General features: G+C 50.8%; 10 protein-coding genes across 10 annotated transcripts; 5 read left to right on the top strand and 5 right to left on the bottom strand.

Moving 5' to 3' along the window:
* Positions 1-321: 321 nt before the first annotated feature.
* M430DRAFT_107715 (hypothetical protein) lies at positions 322-2,379 on the bottom strand (the record flags this gene model as incomplete). Its single annotated transcript, XM_024861177.1, has 2 exons — positions 322-612; positions 661-2,379. 2 exons carry the CDS (start codon positions 2,377-2,379, stop codon positions 322-324), a joined length of 2,010 nt encoding a protein of 669 aa, XP_024717796.1.
* Positions 2,380-4,679: 2,300 nt separating this feature from the next.
* Positions 4,680-5,649, top strand: M430DRAFT_53173 (hypothetical protein; the record flags this gene model as incomplete). Its single annotated transcript, XM_024868360.1, has 5 exons — positions 4,680-4,831; positions 4,897-5,255; positions 5,312-5,466; positions 5,529-5,545; positions 5,598-5,649. 5 exons carry the CDS (start codon positions 4,680-4,682, stop codon positions 5,647-5,649), a joined length of 735 nt encoding a protein of 244 aa, XP_024717795.1.
* Positions 5,650-6,087: 438 nt separating this feature from the next.
* On the bottom strand, positions 6,088-6,838 carry M430DRAFT_53172 (hypothetical protein; the record flags this gene model as incomplete). The annotated part of the gene is made up of 4 exons (XM_024868359.1): positions 6,088-6,335; positions 6,416-6,554; positions 6,613-6,657; positions 6,836-6,838. The coding sequence occupies 4 exons, from the start codon at positions 6,836-6,838 to the stop codon at positions 6,088-6,090; spliced, it is 435 nt and encodes a 144-aa protein (XP_024717794.1).
* Positions 6,839-7,296: 458 nt separating this feature from the next.
* On the top strand, positions 7,297-10,013 carry M430DRAFT_53171 (hypothetical protein; the record flags this gene model as incomplete). The annotated part of the gene is made up of 17 exons (XM_024868358.1): positions 7,297-7,628; positions 7,683-7,801; positions 7,925-7,994; positions 8,087-8,226; positions 8,276-8,296; positions 8,351-8,373; positions 8,425-8,462; positions 8,531-8,600; positions 8,653-8,692; positions 8,743-8,841; positions 8,894-8,976; positions 9,046-9,201; positions 9,429-9,595; positions 9,656-9,685; positions 9,736-9,821; positions 9,878-9,947; positions 10,001-10,013. 17 exons carry the CDS (start codon positions 7,297-7,299, stop codon positions 10,011-10,013), a joined length of 1,557 nt encoding a protein of 518 aa, XP_024717793.1.
* Positions 10,014-10,665: 652 nt separating this feature from the next.
* M430DRAFT_21967 (hypothetical protein) lies at positions 10,666-11,128 on the top strand (the record flags this gene model as incomplete). The annotated part of the gene is made up of 2 exons (XM_024864609.1): positions 10,666-10,972; positions 11,031-11,128. The coding sequence occupies 2 exons, from the start codon at positions 10,666-10,668 to the stop codon at positions 11,126-11,128; spliced, it is 405 nt and encodes a 134-aa protein (XP_024717792.1).
* A 791-nt stretch (positions 11,129-11,919) lies between these two features.
* On the top strand, positions 11,920-12,974 carry M430DRAFT_30522 (hypothetical protein; the record flags this gene model as incomplete). The annotated part of the gene is made up of 5 exons (XM_024865957.1): positions 11,920-11,933; positions 12,052-12,136; positions 12,193-12,218; positions 12,274-12,775; positions 12,831-12,974. The coding sequence occupies 5 exons, from the start codon at positions 11,920-11,922 to the stop codon at positions 12,972-12,974; spliced, it is 771 nt and encodes a 256-aa protein (XP_024717791.1).
* Positions 12,975-13,007: 33 nt separating this feature from the next.
* M430DRAFT_176728 (hypothetical protein) lies at positions 13,008-13,510 on the bottom strand. Its single transcript, XM_024863719.1, has one exon. The coding sequence runs from the start codon at positions 13,308-13,310 to the stop codon at positions 13,041-13,043; it is 270 nt and encodes an 89-aa protein (XP_024717790.1). The 5' UTR covers positions 13,311-13,510; the 3' UTR covers positions 13,008-13,040.
* Positions 13,304-14,075, top strand: M430DRAFT_108370 (hypothetical protein; the record flags this gene model as incomplete). The annotated part of the gene is made up of 3 exons (XM_024861205.1): positions 13,304-13,376; positions 13,439-13,509; positions 13,608-14,075. The coding sequence occupies 3 exons, from the start codon at positions 13,304-13,306 to the stop codon at positions 14,073-14,075; spliced, it is 612 nt and encodes a 203-aa protein (XP_024717789.1).
* A 45-nt stretch (positions 14,076-14,120) lies between these two features.
* Positions 14,121-15,585, bottom strand: M430DRAFT_126887 (hypothetical protein). The gene is made up of 7 exons (XM_024862004.1): positions 15,299-15,585; positions 15,197-15,236; positions 15,014-15,138; positions 14,766-14,961; positions 14,407-14,710; positions 14,283-14,351; positions 14,121-14,225 (listed from the first exon to the last, which is right to left on the bottom strand). Exons 1-6 carry the CDS (start codon positions 15,484-15,486, stop codon positions 14,320-14,322), a joined length of 885 nt encoding a protein of 294 aa, XP_024717788.1. The 5' UTR covers positions 15,487-15,585; the 3' UTR covers positions 14,121-14,225; positions 14,283-14,319.
* A 712-nt stretch (positions 15,586-16,297) lies between these two features.
* M430DRAFT_30519 (hypothetical protein) lies at positions 16,298-19,241 on the bottom strand (the record flags this gene model as incomplete). The annotated part of the gene is made up of 5 exons (XM_024865956.1): positions 16,298-17,136; positions 17,186-17,930; positions 17,988-18,147; positions 18,211-18,410; positions 18,465-19,241. 5 exons carry the CDS (start codon positions 19,239-19,241, stop codon positions 16,298-16,300), a joined length of 2,721 nt encoding a protein of 906 aa, XP_024717787.1.
* Positions 19,242-19,593: the final 352 nt, after the last annotated feature.

Here is a 19,593-nt window from a genome sequence, read left to right as displayed (position 1 = left end):
ATAATATTTTCACATCGCTGATAACTAGGTAGGTACCTATCCGTCTACCTCTATCTAGACCATTGAAGACTCGTCATTCATTGGGGTATATGGCAATACCGAGTCGCATCCTCAGTAGCTGGAAAGAAGTCCCTGATAACTCCGATTCCTATCCATCCCACCATAAACATCCCACCATAAACTGTGAAGAGGTCATGAGCATGACCGTGCCCCAGGTCCTTGTCCAGATTGCCAATATCTCAACCATTCCCATACTTTGAAAATCCATCACACCTAGACCCAGTGCCCTTCCGTAATACTACAATGTTTTCATTCAAATAATCACTTTTTGCCGGCCAATTTGATCTCTTTCAATTTGGCAACGAGGCTCTCCAGTCGCTCTGTTAGGCCAGTACGTGCACTGTGGCCATCTTCATCAGTCCCAATGAGATCATCGACAGTCTTATGATGTCCAATAAATTCCTCGATGGAAGATACGAGAGGCCGAATAGTCCTTTGAGGTTGTTGCACCCGAATTCGCTCTGCGATGTCAGGTGATAGAGAAAGGTATCCCAGGAGAACAGAGAGGTAGCCAAAAGCAACATTCTTCTGACTTTCTTCGACGGATTCGGCCTGAACATATATTAGCTGTGGACAACCATAGAAAATTGAGACTCTCACCTCTGATGTCCTAGCCTGGTTCTCTACGAAAAGTTGTATCATGTCTCCCAATGGATCATTGTCCTTGCCCCGCAAGATCTGTAGACTTGCTCGAGCAAGAGAACTCCACTCAGCAAAGTTGATCATCACCCCTAGTACGAGGATGAGGTGGTCCATGGCGATCGAAAATTCCTCCTCCGTCAAGAAGCGCGAGATCATCCTGAATTTTGTCACAATAGCTTGACCCATGACGGCCATTAGTGCCTCTCTTGCGAAAACATCTGACGCTTTCGGATTGTTATTGGTAACATTCAGGGTAAGCCGTAAGATCAACACTTGCAGTAAGCCAAACTCGTCAGCTGGTCTGGATAATGCAGTCTCGAGCGTATCTGCGATTACGGGAAGGTAGTCGCCAATCCAAATTGATTCATCATGGGCAGTCCTTGCAGCGATGGAGTGTGACTCGAGGGCAGATAATGCAAGGCAGAAGTCAATGGCTTGTTGTCCGTTCGGTAGCTCCCATGAGCTCTCTTCTGATGCAGACTTCAAGATTGAAAACAAGTTGGTGGTCAACTCCTTGGAGATAATGTCTCCGGAATTTCCAGCCTCCCTCGTCTGTCGAATCATGAGCTCAAGGCATTTCAATGCCGTCGTGCGTGGCGTGGTGATACGTGGTTGTAACTCCTCCCAAACAGGCAATTTAAGTAGGAACTCCTGATGTTCTGAAATAGATGATTGAGCAATCTTCGACATGTTGCTCTTACGATCCTTGCTTAGGGGAACGATACCCCTTTCGCATTCGAGAAGCCGAATGAGCAGTCTGGTAATTCCATGACGACGCAGTTGGGCTACAACGTGTGGCATGCTAGTATCGACCAGCACAGCAATGAGGATTGATACCATGACAAATCCTGCTATCAAATCTGTCTCCTGGCCTAGATGGACAAACAGCCGTTGCTCCACGCCATTGGCACGGAATTTTCGCACAAAATCCTTGTCTTTCATCTTACTTGCAAGTTCCAGAAGGCCAGAGCGCCTCATTGAAGAAGCAGGAGTAGATGGGGTACCAATTCGATCAAGGAAGTCCTCGATCTCATCCATGAACCGGTTATTTGCGCCCGCTTGTCTTAGTTCGTGAACACTTCGAATACCTACTGCGCCCTCATCATCTTCCTCTTCCTCGTGAAAGCTTTGTAGAGGTTGAAGAGTAGGGATGGAGCCTCTACGCGGTCTTCTACCATTCGGGGCTTGGGCTGGTTGCGACGGCATATCAAGAGCCAATTCTTGCATGAGATCCTGCTCCGCAAGCATCGACCGCTGCCGACTATATGTGAACTTCAGTCCCACATTTTGGGAGCCCTGACTTGTTGATAGAGCGGTTGATCCTGGAAGTTCCGGCGCTAGACCCTGGCTGCTTGGTATATCTGTTGTACCAGGAAGCCCCAACGGCAAGGCCAGCGATGGGACACTATCCGACTCATCGGAATCTAGCATATCTTCGTCATTATCACTCTGCTGGATGGTTTGCTCAACCAGCGAGTCGATCAACCGTCGTCGACGTAGCTTTTCGGGGCTTTTTCGCGAGCTCTTAGAGACTCCTGCTGGTTTAGACAGCGTTTTAATGGACACCAGTGTTGTTGATGGTCCAGCTTCCGTTGCATCGGCACCCTCGTCCTCAGCTTCTAAAGTAAAGCCAGTTACTCCGTCATTCTCCACCGGTTCCAGTAACTCTTTCCACATCTGTAGACCCTTAGGCGAAATATACGTTGCGGGAGGATCAGCATCCATCCCGTCCGGATCGCTCCGAGCGGGAGACGGTGTACTGGGCGTTATTTTGCTCGGCGGTGTGGAAGACTTTGGAGGGGCTCTGGGTGCCTCTGGCTCTGGCTTTCTTCGAAGTGCTGGTGGCTTTAGTCGCGCTGCCAGCGTGCTTGTCTGTCCCATCCCCAATGATTTGTGGAGTTGTTTTGAAGCCTGCTTTGTCGCGCTCATCATTGGTTGCTTCGTAGGTGCTTTGGCTGGAAGGGGCCTCTCAGACGGCGGGTAAGCAGGAGAGAATTTCATCTTTTTCCTCCTCTCATCATTCCCTGTTGTCACTGGCAACGTTTTCTTTGGGCTTGTGATCTTCGTTTTCTTGGGCGGCTTTGGCGCACTTTTGTGAACAGACCTCGGTATGGGCAGAGCTTCCTCCTCGTCGCTGGAAGGTACATCGAAGACATTGGCGCCGACAGGAGATGTAGACGGAGGACTCCCCGACGTAGATCTCCTTGCTACACGCCTCAACTTTTCAGATCCCACTGGAGCGGTACTAGGCGACTCAGATGACAATGGTTCACTCTCTCCTAGATCGGGTGTCTGTGATTTTCGCGCGAGTGATGCGAAGCTGTAATTGGGGATGCGCCTGCGCCCTGCTTTGCCATAAGTTGCCACGCGCTTTCGAGGAGCTGCAGTATCTGCGAAGGTCGCCATTTTGAAAACCGGCGGATATTATCGATTGAGCGGGAGCACTCTCAGACGGATCTCAGCGAGTCCGCAATTCTGGAAATGCAAATGCTATGTTCGGTGCCAGCACGTAGAAATCATTGGGCATTCTCAGACCAGTGTCATGCCGTAAGAACTCTTCATGAAAGAAAGCGCTCGCTTTGTCGGGGGTTCGGAAGAGATTGGCGCTCGAGACGTGTGCGGTAAGTGAATGGAAAGATGTAAAGAAGGGAGATCGGAAGCGCACGATGCTTGCTGTTTTCATGTTTATTAGTGAGGGCAACAATGCCAAGGGAGGGAGAGAGAGCATAGGACGTAGGTAGAGAGTGATGAGCAAGCACGACTTCAGCGCAAAGAGGATCAACACAGCGAAGGGGCTCAAAGCATCTCTCACCTTTCACCTTCTAGCCACCAGCCCTGCGGCGAGCATCTCCTTTGAGCTCTTTGAGGCTCAAGTTCGGCTTGGTCTGGATGATTGTATTGGCCCAGATGGACGATGTCGTACGCCGTAGCCAGCCTTGTGCGGTGACAGGGCGACAGGAGAGAGAGGGCGGTAGGAGAGAGGGCGAGAGGGCGACAGGGCGGAAGGGCGACGGCGCGACGGGCGGCCGGCGACGGAAAAAGCTGCAGAAAGGGACGACGGAGGCTCACAAAGACATTAACGACACAATGTGCCTTTTCAGGACTTGGAAGTACCTCATTGGCCAGCAGAACTCTAGAGGGACTTGAGGTATTGTTAGGTAACTGCATTGTACCCTTATTTCCCCGTATTACTATTCTCCATCTGTTTCTGTTTCATCACGGTATTATTTTTATATCCTTACCTTACCTTACCTTAGCTTCCAAGGGTTCTCTTGCTCTACCTCCTACTCCTCCTCCTCACTCCATCTCTTTCAGGTACAGTATCTTGACCTTGAACTTAGTCAACGCTCTGATAAACTTAAACATCAACTATCCCGCCGTTTACTTGACCCTTTCCCCCTTTTGCCCATGCTCCCCCCAAGACCCCAAGCGTGACCATTGACTAGTAACCTTAACCAAGAGTCCTTCGCCCTTATCTCCCCCAATCTCGCCAGGCTTCACTATTACCTATACCAGCCCCGCACTCGCGACCAGGCCGCTCAGCTACATGTTGCCCTATTGCTGTTTACCTACTTAATCAAGTCTACCCCGAGTGAGTGGAGGGGCCACCTTCATTGATCCCATCCTTTGGCGGATATCTCTCTTCCTTCACATTTGTATCGCGAGACCTCGGCCCGCACCATCGATACCACTGTAGTCTTGCTCGCGCCTCGCAGAGCCCTCCCCCAGTCATTTCCAGCAGCCTCGTCCTTTTCCGTCACCGTCAGTCAGTACCTAATTGATTACAGCCCACCCTTGGGATATATACAGGCGCAAGGGCACACGAGCACAGATCATGCACAGCGAGCTCTGACCGCACAACATATCTTGACTTCTACGCACCAGAGACTCCTACACACCCAGCAGCCTCCGCGCTCTCCCTCTCACGCTCAGAACCTCGCAGCCAAAAGGCATATACCCTTCTTCTATCCGCAGAAATGGCGTCCCCAACGGAGAACCACAAGACCTACACCAAATGCGTGGGCCCAGATTACCGGCCAGAGAAGCCTATAGCAACCGTCTCGACGGAGGTGCCCTACGATAATGTGCACACGCTGAAGCAAACGCCGCAGCTCATTGCTCTCTTGACGTAGGTTCCCAGCAACGATGGTGCTGTTTTGTGGTTCCCAGCTTGCTGATTTTCCCCTCCTGTAGCATGATCCGAGACAAGAACACCCAGCGAGCCGACTTCATATTCTACTCGAACCGAATCATTCGATTACTCGTCGAAGAGGGCCTGAACCATCTGCCAGTTGTCGAACATGCGATTACCACCCCGGTAGGTCGAACATATGCAGGCGTCATGTTCCAAGGGAAGATCTGTGGCGTGTCGATTATGCGAGCTGGCGAGGCCATGGAGCAGGGTCTGCGAGACTGCTGTCGGTCTGTCAGGATTGGGAAGATCTTGATCCAGCGCGATGAGGAGACTTCGCAGCCGAAGTTGTTCTATGACAAACTCCCAGAAGATATCGCGGACCGCTGGGTGCTGCTGCTGGATCCGATGTTTGCTACGGGTGAGATTTACTTGGGTTGCGGAGGTCTCAAGAATGCAGGGCTAACGGTATTGCAGGCGGTTCTGCGACAATGGCTGTTGATGTGCTCATAAGTCGAGGGGTTCCAGAGAACCGGATCCTGTTCTTGAATCTTATTGCCAGTCCGGAAGGCATCCATACATTTGCCAAACGATTCCCCAAGCTGAGGGTGGTCACGGCTTTCATAGATGCGGTCAGTAGAATTTTGCAACTTATGTTTACTTGAAACTATCAAAATGCTAACTTCTATACTAGGGTCTCGATGAGAAGAAGTAAGTCTTATTGCCTTGTAGAAACATTAACATGATATCTAACATTCTGCAGCTATATTGTACCGGGGCTGGGTGATTTTGGCGACAGGTTCTATACGATGTAGGGCGTTGGGTGGCTCAAAAGGAAATGCTTGGAGACATGTCTTATGTGTTAGCTCGACGATTGCTTAAGAAATATAAATACCAATTCCCATGCGCATGAGACTTATTGCAGTGACAAGAGAATTATTGTAGTGACAAGAGACTTATTCCAGTGACAAGAGAATTATTGTAGTGACAAGAGACTTATTGCAGTAACAAAAGACTAATCCTAGTGACAAAAACGTATTCCAGTGACACAAGACATGTTCCAGTGGCAGGCTCATCTCGTACCAGTGTGATATAGTAAATAAATTTTATTAGAACACGCCTGCAGCTATGTACGAGGCGATTCCATCCCATGCGCAATTCCCAGTCTCACGTTCCGCCAAACGCCGTCCTGCATACTGTACAAGAATTTCCCAGGCTCTCCCAAGCCAGGTGCCGACTATAGGAAAAAAGGCCTAGTATTCATCATCCCCAACAATGCCCTCCCCTCGATACCCTCCCAACCCATCTTCATCGTCAAGAATATCATCGTCATTATCTTCCTCTTCCTCATCCCTGGCCCTACCAGCACTCGGTCTACCCGCCGTGGCGGGGGCGCGGGAGGAGGCAAAACCACCACCACCACCTTCTTCAGTATCCTGCTTGGCTACAGCATCGCAGGCATCAACCCAGTCGGCATAGACATCGACAGCAGCAGAAAGATCTTCAATGAGAAAAGAGGTATCAGCTAAGAACGCGGTTGTGTGTTGGGTGCGGGGCAGGGAGGGGGGTACGGGTACTGACAGTTAACGGCGCATTGGAACTGCTGGTTGCAAACCTTGCACGAGAGATGGCCGACGCCGGATTTCTTGTCAAGCTTGACGGTGACAGACTTCTCGTGGTTACAGAAGAGGCAGGGAAAGACTGTGGTTAGAGGCTCGTTCTGCGGAACCGTGTTAGAAGATTTTAAAGTGTGAAAAGGAAGCGCATGCTCAACATACCTTTTTGGGGCCCTGGGGCTTCTTGGCGGCCTTCTTGCGTTTGCCCTACATTGCGGTGGTTAGATTGGGTGGGGCTGATTGAATTGGGCTGATCGAGAATGGGGTGTTCTCACCATGACTATGTGGTTGGGATGTTTGGAAGAGGACTTGGACTTGGAGTTGATGTTTCCGTGGAAGTTGGACGTCAGCCTCCAGGCCCAAGCTCGTCCAGAATACGGCACGCCATAGTTGCCGATACGGACACAAAGCCCACCGGAGGCGTCCAGGTCTCCGTACAAACCTAGGCCGAACTGATCCTAGCTCGGCACCAGACGCCGGTGTCCGGGCTGATTCCCACTGCGGGGCGATAGCGATAAGTGATCAGAGTGATAAGCGATTAGCGCTGGCTCCGGATTACCTAAGGTCTGTTTACCGTATTCCTGGTTCACCCCCCTTCCGGCCCAGAGGTAATAGTTACCTTAGCTTCAACGGACATTTATATAAGGATAGACACACACGTACCGAGTAGATATAAAAGGCGTTCCCCTTACACATCTGAGACTTTCAACTTCAGTTGTCTCTCCATCCGTCTTGTCTAGAATTCCATAAGACTGTTGGCTTTCTCGTCACACCGTTACTTCACCTCATCTCCTGCGTACCTCTCCCACTTCCACACTCGCCTCTCAGGAGACCCCGCGCAACACCATGTCTTCACCGCCAGCTGACCAGACCCCCGTGATGAAGGAGGTTCTCGAGGCTTTGAAAACCATACAAATCAACCAGGCTCATCTGAGCTCCAGCGTCGACGCCATCTCAGGCCGTGTCAATGTCCTCTCAGGCATGAAGGAGGTCAATGATGTTGCCAAAGCCGATTCATCAAGCACCAAGGAGTCTAAACCCGTTCCAAGCCACGATGAATCACATTCTCACGATGACACCAAAATCCCCGAATCTCCCTCCCTCCCAGCTACTCACGTCAATGGCGACTCCCACTCCCGGAAATCAAGTACTGGTGGTACTTCCAGAATCATCCTCACGTGAGTCTTCCACCTCTGTTCGACAATTCCTTGGGGATACTAACACGGGCATAGCACATACCCGGGTCAATCTGGCATCGACCCCTTACCAATGGACTGGGGTAACAAAGATCCCCAGCAAAGAGGTCCTGTAGTTGTCTCCAGAAATTCATCCACGATCCGTAGACGGAATGGTGAGATTTCTCCTCAATCTTTCTCCCTTTGTAACTCATGCTGACCATTCTCCAAGCTATTGGAGGTTAGTTCGAGCACCAAGCCTCCGGAAGGCTTTTTCAGTGTATTAATATCATATCTAGCGCACGGCGGCTCGTATTCAATCTATTATGCTCTGGCAGTTGCCAGCAATGAGATCAAAGTAGACCACAAGTTCGTCTCTCCCACAACTCCCCCCTCCGATTGTTGTACCGAATGCACACGGAGAATCCAATGCTACAAGGAAAGACTGACTCCTGATCTAGACCTGATTTCACCAATACCGAGCCAGCGGCCAACATTGGCCCGCACCCCCAATGGGCTGATAAGAAGAAGATTGTTTCCATGGATCCCCTGGGCCATCTTTCACCATGGCTTTTCAAAGACCTTATGGAGAAGGAGAATAGTGAGTACTTCATGTTTTGAGCACAGGAAAGCATACTGACTCGCTCCAGTTGATATTAGACCAACAATTGGTACGGAAATTCAGAACCCCTTGGTGAGGATAAACTAACTGACCTTCGGTAAAGCGATCACAAGAGCCCATATGAAGGTACCAACCATCTTACACTTTCTATTACCGTGTAGCTAACAATGGCACAAGCTTCCAGAGTTAGAACAAAGCGTTAGGGAGGGCCGACTGTAAGTTTTGGAGTCCTTGCAAAAAGGGGGTAAAAAGAGAAGAACATCCAGCTGATTATTACTGCTAGAGTACCAGATGGTAAGGTTTGCTTGAACGAGTCAGGTGAGCTGGCTGTGACAAAATTCGCTGTTGAGCCAGTAAGTCCTCCTTTCCAATCAATACCAGCTCAAGTCTCTAAGGTCATTTTAGGTCTGGTATCTCCCGGGGGTCGCAGAGAGATTTGGCATTGGTTTGTATTCTTGGCCCTTTCGAAGGAGTCTGGGTTAATTATTTGTCTAGATGAGGGAACTCTCAGAAGATCCTTGTTCGAACACACGGGAGGATCCTACCCCGAGTTAATCACCCGACCTGATATCAAGATCTTCTTGCCACCGATAGGTACCGATATTATATTCCTTCCAACCCATAGAAGCGATCTGACAGATTGAAGGTGGACTTACTGTCTATTGCTTCGGTGACCCAGCAAAGATGTCAGACGAGAAAGTTCGTCTGGCGCTGAGAATCCACGATGAGGTTAGTACCCCTCAGATATCATCTCTAGATTTGAGACTCGCAGGACTCTTCATCTGACGTGAGCAATAGTGTAACGGCAGTGACGTGTTCGGCTCTGATATCTGCACGTGTCGTCCATACCTCATTTTCGGGATAGAGGAGGCCGTGAAAGAAGCGCAGAAAGGCGGAAGCGGAGTTGTCATCTATTTCCGAAAGGAAGGCCGAGCGCTGGGTGAAGTAACAAAGGTAAATAACTCTGGGAGAGCATCTATGGACCTACCACCCCCCCATATACTACTGTCGAGCTTCCCGCTCCGATTTACCCTTGCATACGCATATCCCAATCACAAACCTCTCCTCCCCACCTCTCCTTAAACCCCACTCCCGAAGTCCCGCTCCCCCGCATCCACTTCCGCTCCTACCCGCCTACCCGTCCCCAAGTCTCTAGACAATTTTCTGATTCCTTGATGCAGTATCTTGTGTATAATGCTCGAAAACGTGGTCTGGATCGCGCTTCGGAGTATTTCAAACGAACCGAGAACATTGCAGGCGTGAAGGACATGCGTTTCCAGGCGTTGATGCCCGATATCCTTCACTGGCTTGGAATAACCAAGATTGACAGAATGCTTAGCATGAGCAAGTGGGTTCCCCGCCACCCGGGTAAAACCATTCCAATATACTGACTTGATGTCTCCAACAGTATGAAACACGATGCAATTGTTGGGCAGGGGTAAGTGGTCCTCTCAGGATCTTCGGGGAGGCGGTACTGACCGCAATTAGAATCCCGATCCATGAACGAGTTGAGCTTCCTGAGGAATTGATTCCTGCAGATTCGAGAGTTGAGATAGATGCGAAGATTACATCTGGTAAGCTGCTCAGAAAACCCCACCGATATATGATAGGGCTGAACATAAATCCCCAGGTTATTTCACCACCGGCCACCGAATGACAGAAGAAGAGCTGGCCGCCGTCCAAGGGAGAAGCTGGGAGGAGTAAGTTTGCCCGTTGCAGCCGATCTAGACCTCCGCAACTGACCAAGATCCAGCATCGATCATTGATCACGCGCCTAGAACCCTGACGAGACAATGCCCGCTGGAGCCACACTACTGGCCCGCTGTACCTGCATCCGTGCCCGAAACCCGTCTTAGCTTACTTAGAACCAAGGCCTTCAAAAAGTTGGCTTTCCGCTTGAATAACTTAATTCAAAATTGTTTTAGTTGATTCGTCGTTCCCGCGCGCGCATGTTGAATGTGAAAATTTGAACTTGAAAATGAAAATGAATTTAAAAGAAATAAATAGGAAGAAAAGTAGAATTGGAAATCTCACGGATACTTGTTATTAATTGCGGTGTGTAACCTCACCGCTGAACCAACCCATGCTGCTCCTCGGTTTTCCGGCAGAGGTTGGAGGAGGTGAGGCCCGTGAGGGGTGGGGGGAAGGGCCGCTGCGTTCACCTTGCAGCAAGCGTACACCCAGTGAAAGGCAACCACATCGAATGCAAGCGAACACGACCAAGTCACTCAGAGGCCGACATGTGGCCAGGCCCCAAACACTTATATGAGTGGAAATCGCTGAGTTCCTGCTCCCCGGCTACAAACTTCAACTTCTTGCTTGATCAATGTTAATTTACTCTCCCTCTCCAAATCACATTGCCTTTGACATATCCAAGCGATCGATTTATTCAAGCGCGGCTGTTAGTACTCCACCGTCATGGCATCCAAGACCCAATCTAGAGGCTCTTCTCCAAAGACCCCTTCGAGAAGACCGAAGCTCATGAGGGCAAGCGCTACCTGTCCCCAGCTGGCCACATCCAACGCGTCCAGGAAAGACCTTGCCAGCCGACAGTCCTGCGGAGCGACGACGATCCTCACCAGAGTTGCGAGTTATTCGACGGCTCAACATGAATATGCGATGAGCTCGTCGCCCCATAGCACTTGCTCCAGCCCCGAGCAGAGGAGTCCAGGAAGTGCAGGCTTGGGAGGGAGGAAGGAACCGTTTGAAGTAGCGATCCAGCAGTGTACGTTCCGGGAGTCCCCTTGCCCAGAAGTGAGAACGCTAACAAAATGGGCGTATAGGTGGAAACTATTACAGCTTCCCAAGCTTTGAAGGCTTCCAAGGCTTCCTCGAGAATAAGAGCAGCATAGATGAGCGGGATGAGAAAGACGTGCCGTAAGCACGGTCTCAATAATGAACTGTGGTGGGCTCAATTCCAGGACGCGATAACTCGTGCGTGACGAGAAGTACGTCCAGATAGGTGTCAGGCTGGTTTTCGGCGTCTAGGATGGATTTCCGATCTGGTGGGCGATGGCCATCGGATAAGGGAGAATGGCGTTTTGGAGTTGTGGGTGACTGACTGGTCAAGGGCCTTCCCCAAGGTACCTCTGCATATGGAGTTGCGGCATCTTCTATGGTGGGAGGACAATGAGCTGTATTTACCTTTTTCTCGAGAGTTCAATATACCCCTTTGTAAAGAACCAAACAAAGTGATTCAACTCGATGGATAGAGCTGGTAGTAAGATAGAGGCTGGAGTTCATAACGGACTTGGATCTGAAAGTTGGAAGGAGATTTACCCACGCTGACCTTAAGCTCTGGATGGAACAGGCGGCGGCCGGCCTGTGCAGAAACTCAGGACTCACACCTTAAGAGCATACTCCGTAGAACATCTTCATGAGCAAGTCACGTTTTGCCTTCTTCTGGTTTTCCTGTGTAGGAGTTCTTGAGTTCTTCGCTTGTTGGTTGGTTGATTGATGCGAATGATCGGTCGATCTATGCCAAGGGACAGAGAGCGAGGAGACTTCGCTCCACTGTTGTCCTCGCTTAGCTCGGCACTAGTCCACCCTAGCCGCGCACACAGAATTCACGATTAAATCTTCCTTACCTCGACTCCCCTCACCCTTTCCAAGAATATCTCGACAACAAAGTTCCATCACAACAGCCCCGCGACTAGGTAACTTCTCGCAATCATGGCTGTCGGAAAGTAAGTTACTCCTTGCGGTCTTTGTGGCACGGCGCTGCACCATACACAGCGGATTCGCGGTTGGATCGAATGGAGGCGTGAAAAGTCGGATCGAATATATTCTGACATGACAACACAGGAACAAGCGCCTTTCGAAGGGTAAGAAGGGTCTCAAGAAGAGAACGCAGGACCCCTTCGCCCGTAAGGACTGGTACCAGGTCAAGGTATGTGCATTGAGCTACTCGAATGCCATTCGCAGCAGCGCTAACAAATTTCCCAGGCGCCGTCCTCGTTCAACGTTCGGGAGTACGATATCACTGCCATCACTATACTACAGACAAACATCTAACCTTTCTCGCAGTGTTGGAAAGACCCTTGTCAACAGAACCACCGGTCTCAAGAACGCAAACGACGCATTGAAGGGCAGAATCTTCGAGGTGTCCCTGGCCGACTTGCAGAAGGATGAGGACCACGCTTTCCGAAAGGTTAAGCTCCGTGTCGACGAGGTCCAAGGAAAGAACTGCTTGACCAACTTCCACGGTCTCGACTTCACATCCGACAAGCTCAGATCCCTTGTCCGAAAGTGGCAAAGCTTGATCGAGGCCAATGTCACTGTCAAGACCACTGATGACTACCTCCTCCGCCTGTTCGCCATTGCGTTCACCAAGCGCCGACCAAACCAGATCAAGAAGACCACATACGCTGCCTCTTCTCAAATTCGGGCTATCCGAAAGAAGATGACCGAGATCATCCAGCGTGAAGCTTCCAGCTGCACCCTTACACAACTCACCGCCAAGCTCATCCCCGAGGTCATTGGTCGCGAGATCGAGAAGGCCACACAAGGCATCTACCCATTACAAAATGTGTGTTTTGATTCTTGGGTCGCCACGAATAATCAACTTTGCTAACATTTCTCAGGTCCACATCCGCAAGGTCAAGCTCCTCAAGGCACCCAAGTTCGACCTCGGCGCTCTGCTTACCCTCCACGGCGAGTCGAACACAGATGAGCAGGGACAGAAGGTTGAGCGGGAGTTCAAGGAGAAGGTGTTGGATCAAGTATAAACGGTTGGTCGTGTGCGCTGGGATTTTCTACTGGTCATTTGCATGTAGTCAGGTCTTGCTTTGGGCTTATGGCGTGACTTCTATGCCGTGTGGCATAGGGCTAGCAAATGGAAAATAAATTCCAAAATTAACAAAATGGAATGATGAGGTTCTGACTGTTGCACATATGAGATGGATCCCGTCTTCCTCGTGGTGCTCAAAACCCAAAGCAGCAGCCCTGTTTAGCGAGACTGACGTCGTTGTGGCTCTTGCATTTGCAGTATTTACTTCAGGACCCGAGTAGCATGCAACAACTCGGACACCCGCACCAGTCAAGAGCACATATCCCGATGGCATCCGACGAGTCTCTACCGGCGCTCAAGATCCTAATGATCGGACCCTCTGGAGCCGGGAAATCCGCACGTACGGGATATAAACCCCATCTCCCATCGCATCTCGGTCCCTGGTGCTAACAACCCCTCCAGTGCTGATACGGTACTGCGACGACCAGTTTGACTCGGAGTCCTCCACCGCTACGATAGGCGTAGATTTCAAAGTGCGTCTTCCCTCCCCTCCTCTCTCTTACTCCAGGCCAGCCAGCTCGCTCGCTCGCAACCCTACCTTATATGTACTGACCGACGCCCGTCCGCACAGGTCAAGAAACTCTCCGTCCACGGCACAGCATACCGCCTAAACCTGCTCGACACAGCCGGTCAAGAGCGGTTCCGCACGCTCTCGAATAGTTATTACCGCGGCGCGCATGGCGTGATCCTAGTCTACGACATTTCGAACCGACCGAGTTTCCAAGCCATGGAGCGCTGGTTCGAAGAAGCGGAGACGAACGCGATGCCTGGTGCGATCCTGTATTTGGTGGGGAATAAGATGGATAAGGCGTCGTCGTCGAGAGTGGTGAGATATGAGGAGGGGGAGGAGCTGGCGCGGAGGCATGGATGTGGGTTTTGTGAGGTCAGTGCGAAGACGAGGGATAATGTTAAGAAACCGTTTGTGGATATCGTGGATCAGATAGTGAGGAAACCGGAGCTGTTGAAGGCGTCGTCGAGAAGGAGTGGGACTGTGGCTCTGGTGGAACCGGAGGGGACGGGGTCGATTTGTGCTTGTTGAATGGTTTACTAGGTACTTGATGGTTCTTTGGGATAGATGGGAGTTGGGGGTTGAGGGCTTGGGTATGGGTATGGGCATGGGCATGGCATGATACCTCTATATTATATATTACTCAAGTCTATTCTTTGGGTTTCAGAAAATCTACAGCAACTGTTGGAAGGAGTTAGCAATTGTTCCCGCCTATGATGGGACCAGGACCTATAATACCTATGATTCTATATTCTATATTCTATAATGTACATTTCTATTCCTTGGGTTTCAGAAAATCCACGACGGCTGTTGGGAAGAGTTAGTAATTGTTCCCTAGTGTGATATGACCCAATTCACATACCTCTCCTGAATGCTTCCGGCTGCTCGGATATGACCCAGTGTCCAGCATCTATATCCGCCAGCTCGAACCTTGGGAAGAATCTCCCTATTATCGGAAGCGCCTCGTCCGGGACATAAGTACTCTTTGTACCCCGTACGAACAGCGCAGGCTTCTCGAATCGCACTTCTTCTGGATCCTTATAGGGGAAATCTCCCATATTACCCAGCGATCTGGCCAGTATTTGCAATGGAGGTTTAAAGTGTTTTGTCTGCTCGCCCGGTTTGTGGTGTAGATTCCCTAGGAGGAATTGCCTTACGGCTTGGGACTATAAATTGTCAGTATTTCAAGTCTCCAGCATTCAATTCGACCCTCTCTCTTACTTCCTCGTAATCCTGGAGTATCTTGTCGGCCTCGGACAGCCGCGTAACTCCCGCAGCTTCAACCTTCTTCATCCCTTCAATGTATTTGCCAAAGTTGCTCTGGAGCACAGCATCCCAAGGGGCATTGTCCACGGAAACAATGTCGCGGATCCGATTCGGTGATCGAAGGGCCAAGGTCATGGCGGTTTTTGATCCCCTTCCAAAAGCATTAGTTCAGCGTTCGAAGACACCCCAATCTAGGTTCTCACATGGAGTGGCCGATCAGTGTTGGATCTGTCAGTTTATGTTCGTCGATAAACCCCTCCACATCATCTGCCATAGCCAAGTAATCGTGTCGCGGGTTGTGCGGGGAATCCCCATGATTTCGAAGGTCCTATGAACAAATTCAGCACAATCATCAAATTGCCAATCCCCAGCATATCATCACTCACCACTGCATAGACCGCTCTACCCAGGTCCCGAGCTAGAGCTCTAATTCACAAACGAGTCAGTAGAGAGCTTCTTGATTCGCAGCTTGCCCGAGATATGCTCACTTACTGATGCTCCTGTTGTTCTTCTTAGATCCAAATAGACCGTGCATGAAGATGATCGGAGCATGCTGCGGATTGGACCCTTTCGCGGGTTCGTGAAGATCAAAGGCGAGTCGAACTCTGGACGCCGAGGAATACGCCCTGGCCCATAGTGGCCGTGTATGGCGTCGGAACGCTAATCGGGAAGACATGCTGTAGAGAAGTTATGGACTCCCGGCCATTGAGGTTGTAGCCTCCGGAGGGATTCACAGGAATTGTATGTTGAACACCGATGCTCGTCTGAACTCAAGAATCAAGATAGGATGAAGTAGGTAAAGTGCTTTAAGGTTTTCGGCCTCGATATAGGTCACGTGCTTATATCGAAAAGCAGAGCTACAGGAGAAATAGAATCGAATCGGCCTCGCAATCTCAACTTGATTCTTCATCTTCGTCGCATTCTGTCGCTAGAGGTCTTGACTATCATTCTATTCAATATGATCTAAGATGGCAAGATAGAAATCTGCTATGTCTTCCATCAAAAAAGGAAAGCCTTGATCATCGTTTATGTTCCAACGCAGTTTCACAGCCAGTCCAACCTTAAGAGCATCTCAGACGCGGGTCAAGAAATTGGCGGGAATAGAAAGCCCAATGCTTGGCTTTCTTTCACTTCTCCATGCAATGGGTTCAAATGACATGAATGATGTTAGCTCCTAGACAGCGATACCAGGCCAGACGGCCGACCCTTTTGACCCTGTTCTTAGGCGAAGCCGCATGAAAAGCGTTCTGCCGCTGCCACGGTGAAGTATATGTGAGTATCTCCTCCTTTCTATCCTCACGCAGGTATCTTGAAGTGGCCCTGTCCCGGACGAACCCATTCCCACAATTTGTTTGCACCGAAGCCCAAGTATGCTATCAAATCGAGCGCAAGTCCAAGATGCCAGATAGTACGGTCATATACGGCAGCTGGCCCGAGTCGACGCTATATTGCTATTTATGCCAGGCAGCAGAAGAGCTGCTAATGGATCAGTGCCACTGGCTTTGTCCCATAAACCCTTCCTCGAGAGTGCGGTCCTCGAGGTTGCGAATGAAATCCCGATTGTTTCTCGCTCCGCCTTGACCGCCTTGCGCAGCTCTGCTGCCCCTCCTCCGTGCGCTACCGGGGTTCCCATCAGGAGCTCCATCAGGTGGAGGTGGGTAGTATGCTGGGCTTGGTTGAAGGCGGATAGGTTGATTGGGATCAAGGTGACTCGCTACCCTCTGGATAGCTACAGGTATACCACCTTGCTGCACCTCCATTGTAGAAGCTCTTTGGCGCCCTGATCGTATCGTCGCCTGTGCGTAGAGGCTCTGCTGCTGTGGAGGGCCTGGTCCGTATTGCGCCGGGGGAAGCTGGGAAGGGGGTTGTGGCATCATACCCATCTGATTATATGGCCCGGGTTGCTGTGATGGGTACGGCGGTGGCGCAGCTTGGTGATTTGTGTTTGGTGAGTACATGTTGTTATTGTTATTGTATATCGGGGGTGCCTGAGTCTGAGGGGCCGGGGGATATTGGCCGAGGGGCACGCCAGTGCCATACGGTGCTTGGGTTGCTGAATGCGCTTGAGCCGAGTGCGCTTGAGCTTGTGCAGCCTGCGCACGTTGCTTGCTCAAAGCTTCAGCTTGCTGTTGTTGCTGGGTACCGGGGGCTGGAGATCGGTTGATTGAACTCGATTTGAGATTCATTGGAGGCACAAATGGACCGGTATACTTCTGTTGCGTGATGAAAGGATGCAACTTCGCTTGCTGAGGGGACCAACGCTCCAATGGGTTGATGTTTAGTAAACCACGGACGAAGTCGATGAATGCAACCCGATTATTCATTTCTGGTAACTAGATTAGCTGTTGGACATCTAAAGCACGAATGCTACTTACCTCGCTCAATCTCGCTCGGCTTCATATTTTTCCTCGGCATTGAGTATGAACGAATGATCTCTGGCAGTGTCGTTGCTTGAAAATATTTTTTGCTTGGTTGCTCCTTGGTGCCATGCTCTCGGGAGTACTGCTCCATGCTCTTGAGATGATATGTCCGTCTTCCGTAGTCGTCCACGTCGTGCCTCTTCTCGAAAAACTCTCCCGCCTGCTTCCCCATCTCAAGCATCCAATTTGGAGGGTTGCCGAGCATTTCAACTATCCGTGCTACCTGATTATACTCCGAGGATCCTGGGAATAGTGGTAAACCTAAGAATAATTCGACGACAATACAGCCTAATGACCACATGTCGATCGCCGAGGAGTACGGCAGGCCAAGTAAAACCTCAGGAGACCGGTAGAATCGGGACTGGATGTATGTGTATACCGTCTGCCGTTCATCGCAGGCAGATCCAAAATCGATAATTTTGATAATTGGACTCTCGAGGTTCTTGAGCAAGATATTCTCCGGTTTCAAGTCACAGTGTATAAGGCGGGCTTTGTTTAAAAGGCTCAAGCCATTCAACAGCTGTTGTGCGAAGACTCGGACAAGTGTAGTGCTTAGTCCCCTGAATTGGTTTTGCTTGATCAACTCGTACAGATTCACACTCAACAACTCAAAGACTAAGCAAAGGTGTTGCCGGTGGATAAAGGTATCCTTCAGTCGGAGAAGATGGTGGTCGTCATTCTTATCGAGCTTTGTGTTGAGCTACAGAGAAATTAGTTAGCCAGCCTGGCGTCCGGGCAAGCCTCAGGAAACTCTTACCAGGTCAAGGACCGAAACCTCCATCATACTTTGATTGAAGTATGCAGTCCTGTTCTTCACCACCTTGACAGCGACGACCTCTTGCGTTTTTAAGTTCTGGCATTTGACGACCTGACCAAAAGTCCCCTGGCCGAGAACATCGAGGATAAGGTAACGGTTCCTGAAAAGCGCGTGTCAGCATTCACCATCACCGAGACACCAGCGTTTTAACCTCGAAACGTACTTATGACCAGTCTCTTCAGACCCGAGAATGTCATTCACGTAGAGTATATAATCACTGTCCTCGTTATCGAAGCCGTCATTCTTGACACCTTTGCTCGGTTTTGTGAGAACTCGGCGGGGATTTCGGGACGATTCGTATTTGAAGCTGGGATTGCAGATGCGATAGGTAGATGGAAGATGACTCGTAAGAGCTTGTAGAGGCTGGGTCCTGAAAGTTAGCACGCGAATCTTGATTACTCCTTGGACAGTACTTACACTTATGAATCCACCTTCGGGATTTGCGCGTCGAAATGCGGGTTGGGCGTTGACTTTGGGCTTTAAGTCTGCAATCGACCGCACCTTAGTGAACTCTGGAACCGGCCCTCTTCCTGGATTTCCTTGAGGCGTCTGCGGAGCGGGCCTACGAGGCGACTTGGGATCACTCCCAAATACTGGATTCACTTGGGCCGTCGCAGAGTGGGGATAAGACTCGTTGTTGGAGGGGTAAGGCGTGATGGGAGGCAGCTGCTGGTTCTGCGGACGATTGGAATAATAAGAGTTGGAGGACGAGTAGTTTCCTGGCCTCGTTGGTGACTGACGCTGAGGCGCTCCTTGGGACGCGTATGGATTGTGGGCTTGCTGCGGCGCGCCATATGGAGAGCTTGGCGATAGCGTCTCCATGGGAGAGTAACGCTGAGCGGCAGCCGATGTTTCTTGGGAGGGATGATGAGGTGCTCGACTGCTCGACAGGTGCTGCTGATGATGAGGCCTCATCGCATACTTCATTCCACTGTACGGATCTCCCGCGTCCTGCATGGCCACGTCCCCATTTCCATCCCTCATTTGTGGAGTAGCTAGCGGGGAAGCCGACATGGCTTGAGAGTGCGCGCCCATGCCGCCCTGATATTGCTCGTAGGTGAAGCCGGCTGGGGGCTGGGCTTGCGTATTGCCGTTGTAGTCTCGCGAGGTGGGCGGCTGGTTCGGTGGAGGATTACCGTTGTTGTATCTCCTCGAGGAGGAAGCAGAGTCGGGATAGTGGCCCCATTGATCCATGGTGACGTGGGGCGCGCGGGGCAAAAAACTGGAGGGACGGTGATATAATCGATATCTTTCTCCAAAGCAAAGAGGACGGACTGGTGGTCGTCTGCGACCCAAGGGAGGCACAAAAGGGCTGTCGTCGTGCCTTGGGGTTGTTGACGCAGCTACATACAGGAGCCACCGGTGACTCGAGAGGGGCCGAAGGGTTCGGGGCGTGTCGCAGCAAGAGAAGAAAGGAAGAAGCCTCGCAGAGAGGGCAAAGTCAGCCCGAGAGAGTGCAGTTTGGATGTCAACGATGCATGATGGTTGGGGGAGAGGAAGGGCGAGAGGGCGACGTGCCAGTACAACTGACTTTGTGAGGTCCAAC

Source organism: Amorphotheca resinae (assembly GCF_003019875.1).
Source record: "Amorphotheca resinae ATCC 22711 unplaced genomic scaffold M430scaffold_11, whole genome shotgun sequence".
In the NCBI taxonomy this organism is placed as follows: Eukaryota; Fungi; Ascomycota; class Leotiomycetes; order Helotiales; family Amorphothecaceae; genus Amorphotheca; species Amorphotheca resinae.
Note: the sequence above shows the minus strand (reverse complement) of the source record. Positions and strands in the feature narration are given on the sequence as shown.

Coding starts and splice junctions, on each gene's coding strand:
- M430DRAFT_176728 (XM_024863719.1), bottom strand. CDS start 13,310: ATGCCATCGGGATATGTGCTCTTGACTGGTGCGGGTGTCCGAGTTGTT.
- M430DRAFT_126887 (XM_024862004.1), bottom strand. CDS start 15,486: ATGTCTTCCCGATTAGCGTTCCGACGCCATACACGGCCACTATGGGCC. Junction 14,962..15,013: donor ACACTGATCGGCCACTCCAT/GTGAGAACCTAG, acceptor TGCTTTTGGAAG/GGGATCAAAAACCGCCATGA. Junction 14,711..14,765: donor TACTCCAGGATTACGAGGAA/GTAAGAGAGAGG, acceptor GACAATTTATAG/TCCCAAGCCGTAAGGCAATT.